General features: G+C 53.5%; 3 protein-coding genes across 3 annotated transcripts; 2 read left to right on the plus strand and 1 right to left on the minus strand.

Annotated features, from left to right (window-relative positions):
* Positions 1 to 2184: 2184 nt before the first annotated feature.
* On the plus strand, positions 2185 to 3617 carry CGGC5_v009588 (Retinol dehydrogenase 12; the record flags this gene model as incomplete). The annotated part of the gene is made up of 4 exons (XM_032023802.2): positions 2185 to 2223; positions 2282 to 2370; positions 2545 to 2930; positions 2983 to 3617. 4 exons carry the CDS (start codon positions 2185 to 2187, stop codon positions 3615 to 3617), a joined length of 1149 nt encoding a protein of 382 aa, XP_031879509.2.
* A 1150-nt stretch (positions 3618 to 4767) lies between these two features.
* On the plus strand, positions 4768 to 5709 carry ydjP (AB hydrolase superfamily protein YdjP; the record flags this gene model as incomplete). The annotated part of the gene is made up of 1 exon (XM_032023803.1): positions 4768 to 5709. The coding sequence occupies one exon, from the start codon at positions 4768 to 4770 to the stop codon at positions 5707 to 5709; it is 942 nt and encodes a 313-aa protein (XP_031879506.1).
* Positions 5710 to 5992: 283 nt separating this feature from the next.
* Positions 5993 to 6499, minus strand: CGGC5_v009590 (uncharacterized protein; the record flags this gene model as incomplete). Its single annotated transcript, XM_032023804.1, has 1 exon — positions 5993 to 6499. The coding sequence occupies one exon, from the start codon at positions 6497 to 6499 to the stop codon at positions 5993 to 5995; it is 507 nt and encodes a 168-aa protein (XP_031879508.1).
* Positions 6500 to 11265: the final 4766 nt, after the last annotated feature.

Raw genomic sequence — 11265 nt, forward strand, 5'->3', positions numbered from 1 at the left:
ATGTGCGGACGGGGAGCAGTGCTGATGTACTGCTGTGCAGGGCCGTACACAAACACACGACACAGCACACACTACCAACAACACCTCCCACAGCAGCAGGGCAAGGCAAAGCCCCCAACAGCGGCTGCTTGCGACTTGTGGAATCTGCTTCAGCTTCTGGTGTGTCAACTTTGGAGGTGATTGGGTTGCCTGATGCTCAGCCGCTGAGTGTGGGCTGGGCTGCCGGGGGTAGTTGGTAGCGAGAGAGAGCAAGAGGATCGGTACAAGCTAGGTACAGCCTCCTCCTCTGCTCCAAACCCAGGACCTTCGGGAAACAAGAGCCAGAGAAGCCAGAGTTGAGAGTTGGGGGCCGACGTCGTGATGGCTTGCGTGTCGGTTCGCAGTGTGTCTGAGCAGCAGAGTAGGATGGAGCTTTGCGCGTGTGTTTTGGTTTTGATTATTGACCGACAACAGACAACAGATGTCCAACGGCGGAGGGGACGTGGACATGGACGCGGACGACGACGACGCCAGCAACAGCAATAGCAATAGCAACATTGCCCGTCACACGCAATGATGAAGCTTGCTTTCCGGATCGTCTGTTTTGATTCGACTCGGATTAGCGGCCGTGACCGGGAAGGGGGTGCTGGGAATGGGGGTCCGAACCAGGTACCTACCTAGCAAGCGGCCAGCCTTCAAGGTTGGCAGAGGGAGTTAATTGCTGGGACGAAGGGGCCGTAGTGGTGGGCAGCTGCGGGGAAACCTCCAACAAGACGCTTAGGTTGCTTCCAAGAGTCTAACGTTACCTCGGTGCGCTCTTTGCGGTAGCTAGCACTTGGGGCGTGGCAGGGCATGGACGCCGTGCACTGCACTCAGGGCAGCAACGAAACATGGGCATTATTGGGATGGGATTTGGCCATCGCCATCCATGTGGCATCCAGTATTTCTGGTCCTGCCGATGCCATGTTTGCCCGTTTTGTTTTCTTGCCGTCGGCCATGGGCGCCGTTTCGAGCCTGGAATATTCCACACTCACGGGAGCGCCAATGCTGAGTCCGCCGACAGTTGCGAAAACGAAATTGACTGACGAGTGCGAAAGTGCTTCCTTGCACTTGCAGGCTCAGCATCATGGTGCAAGCAGTAAGCACTTGAACCACCGTGGAGATTAACAGCCGCCGTGGGGTGGTGTTTCAACGCCTGGAGAATCGAGTCGCACCAGCTGCGCGCAAACGTCTCCAGCACTTGGTGCTTGGTCGCTTGAAACCAGTTACCAACATGACTTGCGAAACAGTGATTCAACACCGACAGAATGCCATTCGCAGAGAGGCATTCACACAGAGTTGAGTTGCTGTTGAATTTTGGTTAGCATGGTGCATGCCTCTGACAGCGGCTCACCACCCTGGCTGTCGCCTGATGATGACCGACCACGGCGCGTGGTGCTAGCAAAAACTAGCCTGTGGTCCCTGGAAATTGGAGCCGCTGAAGCTTCGCCCTGCACAGCCCTTGTCTCTGCCCCGGACAGCAGCAGCAGCACCAGCAGGTCAAGCAGGGGTAAGCTTTGCCAGCCTTCCTTGGGTGCCCATCGCAATTCACAGGCCTCGGGATCGAGCCGAGTCTTGCAACCTCAGACCTCAGGCGACAAGAGTCCAAGGCCCGGAGCACATGGAAGATCGGCCGGCTGTGGAGCCTTGATGCACGAGCCACCGGCACCGAAGCAGAGACCCACCAGTCACGTGTGTTATCTGATTGCGCGATTGCGTGGACTGGCATTAAGGTTTCTCCCTTCCGCTATATGGACCGTGCTCCCAGTCTTAAAGCCTGGCTTAACTCCGAGTATTACCTCATCCGGTAGCCCACACCCCGTTAAGTCCAATCACGGACCCCGAGGCACCCTCCGTCAATTGCTCTTCAGAGTCTCTGATGGAGCACTCCATGACGCGTACATGCACTTGCGTTAAGCTTATGTAAACCCCGGAGTCCGCTCTTGATCCGCTATCTTGCATCGGGATCTTATTGTGGCGGAACAACATACCAGATTCCTGTGGCTGGAACGCTCTGTCTACTGCTTGTCTCGGATATTCCCAGCAGCCAGGCGATCTCGCTTGAGGAAGAGACAGAGCTATCAAGAAGACGCTCAGCTTCTCTTGCTGAGCTTTGTAAGCATAGCTGTTAGATGGCCTTTTCCCCCTGGTCCACCTACATCATTGATGCTTCATGCGGTTACAGCCATAAACATTCCACCCCACGTGAGTGTTAACTCTAAATCAAAACACCAGAACAGCCCAGCCTGAGATAATGCTTAAGTCCGTTGGCTCCATGAAACTTGCATATAGCAATGGGGAAGACCCAGAATTGTGCGGCGAATGCGGCCTCCCCCCCGCTTCCCGTGTCGTGTAAGTCTGTCCTCAGCTGTAGCTGCAACTTCCATGATATTTAAGCAGCATGAGTGCTTCTTTCCTTCGCAACATCTACAGAGCATCAACCCAAACAACTCGATCCAAAACATTCTACAATAATATCAACACCCAAACAACGTATTTTGCCAAACCATTCCACTCAACCCACAGCAAAATGGCTCGTCTCGCACCTTACCTCGAAGAACACAAGAACATCACCGGTGCCGGTGATTCCCGTCCCACAGCCATTAAAATTGTCGAAGACCAAGGCCTCGTTGGAAAATGGGCTGGTAATGTCGTCCTCGTGACAGGCTGCTCTCCTGGTGGCCTCGGCCCCGAGACCGCCCGCGCTATGCACGTCACGGGCGCTGATGTCTACATCACCGTCCGCGATGTCGCCAAGGGCGAGGAGGTCGCCAAGGACATCCTCTCTGACGGCAAGCCTGGAAAGGTCGAGGTCATCAAGCTGGACCTTGGCTCTCTTGAGAGTGTAAGACAAGCAGCCAAGGAGTTCCTCGGCAAGTCAGACAAGCTGAATGTGCTCATCAACAACGCCGGTATGCGATCTCTTGCATAAATTCCAGGACCTTTTTCTAACCTCGTATTCAGGCGTCATGGCTTGCCCCAAAGGCAAGACTGTAGACGGCTTTGAGACTCAGTTCGGCACCAACCACCTGGGCCACTTCCTCCTCTTCCAGCTCCTCAAGCCCGCCCTCCTTGCCGCCTCAACGTCAGAGTTCAACTCCCGCGTGGTCAGCGTCTCCTCCACCGGTCACCGTAACGGCAGAATCCAATTCGAAGACTTCAACTTTGACAGCAAGGTCGAGTACCACCCTTGGGCTGCGTACGGTCAGGCCAAGCTCGCCAACATTCTCTTCGCCAACGAGCTTGACCGCCGCTACGGCTCCAAAGGTATCCACGCCCTCAGCTTGCACCCAGGCGGAATCGCGACGCCTCTGCAGCGCCATTCCCCCGATCTTCAGGAAATGGTGAAGAAGCCCGAGGTCCAGGCATTCCTTAAGAGCACCTCCCAGGGCGCGGCGACGTCGGTGTGGGCCGCCGTGGCAAAGGAGTTCGAGGGCCAGGGAGGAAAGTATCTGGAGGATGTGAGCGTTGCGGAACAGGCAGCTCCGGATGTGAAGCCCAGTGATCCGGGCTACATCCCGGCGGCGTACGACCCGCCAACGGAGAAGAGGCTTTGGGTTGAGAGTCTGAAGTTGGTTGGCGTTGAGGATGACGCGTAAGGGACTGGTAGATGAAAAGCCATGCACAAAGAATTGGCGCAGCGTCTCTTATATACAATCAAAATTGACAGCATTCCAAAGGAATCTTGCGCACATTGTCTACCGCGTTGACTCAGTAGCAGAAGACCTCTCTCGTTGAGACCATAACGAATCTGATTTGGCAAAATTACCAGTCCATAGTACAGCATGGCCCTCAAGGTTCTAATAAGATTGAGAACCAAAAAAGGACGGCAACCCAGATTCGAACACAGTCAAAACGTCCGGCCTCCAGAAGACAGTACAGAATCAACTCTGAACCTGGACAAAAATGGCAAAAGTTCAGATCTGACAAGTCGTCATGTCCTATGAAACTCGCTTCTCCACGAACATCCAACCCTACAGACCGGGGTCATCGGTGTAACTCATACGCAGAGGTCAGTCACATTGGACGTACGTGTTCATGTTCGTGGAGCAACCATTTTGCACAGGGGAAAGAGGCGTCTCTCAAGAGAGGCGCACTCAAACCACTGCCCCATGTGTCCCCCCGCCGGCTAGAGGGGGGGACGGTGAGAGCATTGGAAGATTTCAGAATGATAAAGGTAGTGTGGCGAGGTCAGGCGGCCTGGGTGGGTACAAGTCATCAAGGTCTACGGTGCTCATGGTTGGCGTTTGCTGTAGGCGATGTATGAATGAATTGTCATGAGGTCAAAAAGTGGGCAGAAAATTAATGAGGATTCAAATATTGTGGTGTTGTTGCTCAACCAGAGCTACGGAAACTGAGCGATTGTTTCGACTGCTTCATGGTTGTGTCTCAGATAGAGAGATATTGGAAACCAGAGTAATTTCTACCATACGTTCTTTCGCGTGGCAATCTAGAAATAACGTTCCAATAACATCCGTAGGCGCGTGTCGCTCTGAGACGAATTTGACTACATTTTTACAGAAAGTAAGCCAACATCGGAGCCACCGGCGTCATTCCGGATCGTCGCCGCTAGAACGGACCGCCGTCCCCCTCCGCCCCCGCAACCCGCAGCGGCCCCACCAACAGAAAACGTCCCCGCCATCGCCATGACGTCCTCTCACCCTGTTAATCAAACCCCTTTACATAAACCTCTCTCTTCTCTCAAACACATCACACCATCTCATCACACTCATCACGGCGTAAGAAATCATGGCAAACACGGGCATGCACTACGCCCACTGCGGCGCCAACGACGGCTGCAAACTCGCCTTCCAGTCCTCCCTCTCGCTCACCGACGCCGGCGCCGCCTCCGCCACGCAATGCGTCCTCCTCATGCACGGCTTTAGCGGCTCTAGCGACTATTTCTACCGCAACTTCAAGCCGCTCATCGACCGCGGCCTCTGGGTCGTCGCCCCAGACATGCGCGGCCACGGCAAGTCCGACCGCACAAAGGGCGGGTACCACGTCGCCCGTCTCGCGGCCGACCTGCATAACCTCGTGGCCCACCTGCGCCGCGCCGCGCCCCAGGTCAAGATCGTGCCCGCCGGCTGCTCCATTGGCGCCGCGGTGCTCTGGACGTACGTCGAGCTGTTCGGCTGCGCCGACTTTGCGGGCTTCGTCTTTGTCGACCAGGCGCCGCTGCAGGACCGGTCGGAGTTTGACGGGTGGGACGAGAGCAAGGCGCACACGGGCTGCTACGACGAGAAGAGCATGCTGGGCGCGCAGAAGTTTTGGATCAACGAGTCCAAGGCGGCTCATGTCGATCTCGTGGACGGGTGCTTGGGGTACCGTGCCAAGCCTGATCCCAAGGACGACATCTCGGCGGAGAAGAGGAAGGAGGATGAGGACTTCTTTACGGGTATCAGCGCTCTATGCGACCAGACGTGGCTGGCGAGGTTGCTGGCTGACCACACGCGGTATGACCACCGCGAGGCGATTGAGATGATTAGCGTTCCGACGCTGGTGATGGCGGGACGGCGGTCTGGATGCTTCCCGTTGGAGGGTATGCTTGAGACGGTGAGGAGGGTGGAGAAGAACAGGCCTGGTCTGGCGAAGGAGTCTGTCTACGAGTCTGGGCACTGGCTATTTTACGAGGAGCCTGAGAAGTTCAACAAAGAGATTGGGGAGTTTGTCGACCAGTGCACCCGTTGAGTCCACTTCATGGGCTGCGGGGATCATGCACACGCAAGAGTTGCAGCACAAGTTGCAGGATGAAAAACCAAAAGTTGTATACCTGGCCAAGGTCGTTTATTATGGTGTAAATGCGACTATATGCGAATTCTATGCTAACAAAGGAAAGTCCGTAACTATGCAAATGCTCCCCTAAATTCTTCCCAAACTGTGTTGTTGCTGATGTTCCATGATCCTATGTTCTCTCTATGCAGTTGATTGTTCTCTAGCATCCATGTATGAATAATTCTATGACACAGACCTCTTAGAAGATGGGAAGAAGCTGGACATCGGCGCAAGAAGCAAGCGTTCTCTGTCCAGCCTGCTTGAAGCTCAGGACGATGGCACCGTCTCTGGGGCATGCCATCCACGCGCCTCCATCGTACTGAAGTCCAGTGGCCCCGACGGTGACACCGGTGGTGCTGGCCGAGCACTGAAGCTCCACCACGTTCGAGCTGGGCACGGTGGCGGTGCCACCGGGGGTGACAATCATGCCGGCGCCGGGGGAGGAGGCGCCGTTGAAGTTCACGACGCCGACGTTCTGGTCGGTGGTGTAGAAGGTGGCGCCGCTTCCGGGGGCGGCAAAGTAGATAGGGGCCACGCAGTCGTCGTTTGGGATGTAGGTGAGCTCTTGACCCTGGACGGAGGGGTTGAGATCCAGGCCGGTGACGTTGGCCGCGAGGCGGAAGGATGCGGTGCTCCTGGCGGGGATGCTGGCGGCCGTCGCGGCGGCGGCGAGGACAGTAGCCTTCAGGAGAGTGTACGTGACCATTTTGAAGATGTTTTAGGGTTGAAAGTTATAAGGTGGGGGGGGGTAAGTGTTAAGTTGTTGAATAGGTTGATGAGATTGATTATCAGATTGATGTGTTTGTGTGAGTTGGTTCGATGAAGACAAAACAAACTCGTTCATCGGATCTTTCTTCATCTTATATACAACCTTCATCATTAAAATCCATGAATGCAACGTTCCTTGATACTCCCAAAGTGGCAATGTAAGTCACTCGGAATCTTTGAGGCTGTTCACCTCGGATCCTTCGAACTGTCTATTTACGTGCATGTTGCTAGTCCGCAGTGTGCGCTTCGGATTTAAAGTGTCTTGAAATTTCCGCATCTAGAGTCAGGAAAGCTTAGCCGCAGCTGATCTTTGAGGCTTGGCGATGTTAGTGCTTAGGGAAATGCGAGTGCCGGCGTCCCGGTCAGACCCCCCGCTTGTTCCGGGATGGCGGGGTCATCGGCTGCCGGAGGTTTTCCTGGGGGTCAGGTTGATGGTGCCGACCCCCCGCACAGAAAAATGCGTTGTTATCAGATGCAAGTTGAGAAGTTCTTGTCCGCTTTCACATTTGCAAACGCCGACGGGCTTCATCGCTGCCTCCACGACAGGTCTCGCTTACCAGCGCGGCTCGATCCTTGGTTCCCAGTTGATCGCCTTCACACGGCCACGATGCCTCGTATTTTCAATCAAGCGGGTAAGACATTCGGCCCTACTCGACATTGACAGAAAGATGAACGGATGTTACTGACATATGGATAGCATGGTTCGGACTTTCATCACGTAATTATGCACTGGCACTGTTGCTAACAAGCCTTGTTCTCATAATCAGCAACACCTGTCGAGTCCGAAAGATCAAGTGTAAGCCTATTAATCCTGACTATTGGCGTCCGTCTTACACAAGGCCAGGCGACGAAGCGGTTCCGATTTGCCAACGATGCGTCAAAGCAAACCGATACTGCGACCGCAGCGCGGCTCCTTCACAATTTCATAACAAGACCCCGGAAGGTGAGGAGACGAGTAGGCTCACGAGTGGACTCACGAGTGAGTAGAACGAAGAACAAAACAATGTTACTGGCGTCTAATCAAGCATTTTAGCGCCCTTCGCCCTAGGAACGTTCCCTTCGCCAACAAAGCCACGAGACGCCCTGTTGAATCCTTCGGTCGCGCGCTATTTTCACCATTACATCACTGACATTGCGCCGTGGTATGATCTCAGTGACAGCTCTCACACATTTGCGACAAGACTGCCCGAGATCGCCTTGGAAAACTCATTGGCATTTGCTGCGATTTTGGCTCTTTCCGCGGTGCACATCAGCCAGACAACTGCGCCGTCAGCTAAGGCAGCAGCTGAGTTTTACCATGGTCATTGCATTCGTATTCTGATAGATCTGAAAGATGATGAGCATGGTGAGGTAAACACGCAAGGACTAGCGCTTGCGTCTGTTTGTCTGCTTCGTTCATATGAGATTCTTAGCGGTACGCTTGAGCCATGTGAGACGAAATTCATGAAGCTGACCGTGTGCAGAGGAAATCGATCCAAACAGACATCTTCGGGGTGCCTACTCACTGGCAGCGTATCGAAGTCCTCTCATTGACTATCTAGGATCTGGGCTGAGAACTGCAGGGTTCTGGAACTACCTCCGTGAAGACATCACCTTCAGTCTGTTCCAGCGATGCCCTTTGAAGATTGATCTGGACCAGATGCCGTTGCCAAGTCAACATCACACTGATCACAGCTACCTGAATACCGTATCGCTCATTCTCGGCCGGATCATCAATGCCTGCTTCTCGAGCACCATCGCAGAGCAGACCTGGACTGTTCTTTTTGACATGCTCCGCAGCTGGTCTGCAGACTTACCGGCTCGCTTCAGACCATTTTCAAAGGAGGATCGAGGACTTGGACTTTCACTTCCATCAATATGGATGCTCAGAGACTGCCATGGTAGGTCGAAGCGGCTCCAATGATGAAGATCGCTAGCTGAGGTTGAATCAGCATCTGCGCTGCATTACCGACTTGTCTGTGTGGCTATATTGTGCGCTCAAGCAACACCCAAAAACGTTGCCAAGCTGAGACAGTTTCTTGAACAGGACCATAAGATGGGGGATACGAAAGAAGAAGTCCTGGAAGCATGCGGTCTCGATCTGTGTGGCATCGCTTTCACGGCAAACATACCTGCAGTCCTCGTTAATGCCTTTGGGCCAATTGCGCTCTGTGGGTGAAAAGAAAACGTTGTCGACGAAGTGAGACTAACATGACTGCTAGGTGCAAGATTCATCCGCAGTGAAGCCTCCCAGCAAGAGGTGATCCGTCGACTCATGGCGTGTAAGCGATCAATTGGGTGGCCGGTGCAACGGCTAGTCTCCGACTTACAACATGCATGGAGTGGATCGTCTCCTATGGATTCCCAATTCAACAGCGAATTACGACGAATGTAATAAGCTATTTGCGGAGGTCGGGGAAGCATAGTGAATCTGGGGATCAGATGGGTAGGCTCAGAGGGGAAGCATAACCCGAGCTCGGGTTTGGAGGGGTAGCGGGGGTGACCAAACCCGAGCTCGGCATTGGGGTAGCCCTGACGGAACCTCTCCCTACTCCAAGTATTTAAGTGGACGAGAGAAGCATCAAATATTCTCATCATGTCTCAGTGTCCAGCATCTTGATTAAGCAACATGAGAGCTCTCCCAAAAACTTCAAGCTTGCTGCTCCGTCGGCGAGCAACCATCTCACTCAACTGCAGCCACAGGGGCCTGGCGTCTCTCACACGCGAACCCCAACCAACTCACCCGTTTGTCATCCGCCCCTCAGAGGCTGAATTGCGCAACTGCCTCCTTGCGCCGCGAAACCTTGAACTTGCTGTTCGGCACCTACACGCTGATGGGCTTGTTGTTGTCGAGGATGTTGTCCCTCACAAGGACTTGGACGCCCTAAATGAGAAGATGGTGAAGGATGCGAGATACCTCCAGTCCCTCGGTGAAAAGGGCCCTTTCAACTACAATCTGGGGAACTTACAACAAGACCCTCCGCCCTTGGCTGAGTACTTTTATAAGTCCATCTTCACGAGTATGGCTCTTTTTCCTTGATCATGAAGACACACTCATAAAGTCACAGACCCCATCGCAACACAGATCACGTCAAATGTTCTGGGCCCCCGTCCCAAATGGACCTTCTGCTCAGCCAACTCCGCCATGCCACCTCTTCCCGGCGCCTCACCTCAACGTCAACCCGTACACTCCGACGCCGACTTTGATCACCCCTCGCACCCATTTGCGCTTGTCACCAATATCCCACTCGTGTCCATGACTCCCAAGAATGGGTCCACAGAGCTCTGGCTCGGCACGCACACCGCTGACGTGTCAGCACAGGAGGGAAAGCATGGTGAACGGGCTAGCGGAAGAATCAGAGAGAATCTTTTGACTGAGAGACGTGGTGTGAGAGGTCCATCACAGCCTGATGTCAAGAAGGGTAGTATTGTGTTGAGAGACTTGAGGCTGTGGCATGCTGGAATGCCGAACATGAGTGACGAGGTCAGGGTGATGCTTGCGATGATTCACTTTGCACCGTGGTATAGAAACCCGATGAGGCTGCAGTTTGGAGAGGACGTGCAGCCCCTGCTAGCTGAGCTAGAGCCTGACTTGGAAATTCCGGTTGATTGGATGAAGAGCGATGAGGTTTTGAGGTCTTATCTGCATAGAGGATTCGGGAATAGCTATGACTTCGATCAGGAGAAGTGAATAAAGCTGCACAACTTCCAATTGATTACCAGTAAAAGTTCTGTCTATCAGTTATCACGGATTACCCCAATCTAAACTCGTGTTTCTTCGATCAGTAAGCACATCTGCTTCGTAGTTGCCAGCCCTAACTTCACACGCGTCGAAACGACTAGACGAGCGCTGGCCACGAAACCCGAAGTATGAAGGTGGCTGGGTTGGAATGTGTTATTCAGGATCAAACTTGAGATACGTGTGTACCCCAATTTGCCGACGCTTCCGGCCCAAAGCGAGGATCTACATCTTATCATTGGTTTGACCTCAACCTTTGGGTACAAGTGCTTCCGTCTTACAGCAGATCAGGCTGACAGGTGGGGGCACTGCAAAACAGATGACCGAACACCTCATGTTTCTCGAGGAACGAACTTGAGGCTTGGGGGTTGTTTGCTCTTTTCTCCTACGACACACACAGCACTTCTGAGCTCTATAAAGACCCGATGTCCGGGAACGCACGCCGTCCGTGAGCTTATTGTGCAAAGTTGCGAGCACAATATCAGCTAGGAGTTGAGGGAAACCGTATTCCCCTTGATTCTATTGCTGAGGGCTCAATAATTGACCAATATTCCTGCACGATTCCTCCATCTATATTTCACTGCTAAAGGACCGGAACATAAGGTGTACGCCAGCGCTCGCGGGACAAAAGTCCCGCGATTGCTTAAATACAGAGCAATGATTATGGTCAACGCTTAGCGCAAAGTCGGCCTTGTTGCGCTCAGGAAAGCGAGACGTTATCTTCATCACTCAGATGCATTCACGAAGATCACATCATTCATCGGCAAAGCGGCCCGTCAAGTATAGAAGCGGACTGGGAAGTTCCAATTGGACTATATGTTCACAGCGACTGCCTCCAAAACCCCAACTTCCGCCGGTATCCCGGAGACTGGAATTCACCATGTGTCGACCCAAGGACTTTCAGCCGTTATACTTCGGATTCTTTGGGGTCAATTTTAGACGACAGAACGAGCCTCGATATCGAACATTTGCCTACCAATATTGAT

The sequence above is a fragment of the Colletotrichum fructicola genome, assembly GCF_000319635.2.
Source record: "Colletotrichum fructicola Nara gc5 chromosome Unknown KSG_Nara_v1_contig05, whole genome shotgun sequence".
Lineage (NCBI taxonomy): Eukaryota > Fungi > Ascomycota > Sordariomycetes > Glomerellales > Glomerellaceae > Colletotrichum > Colletotrichum fructicola.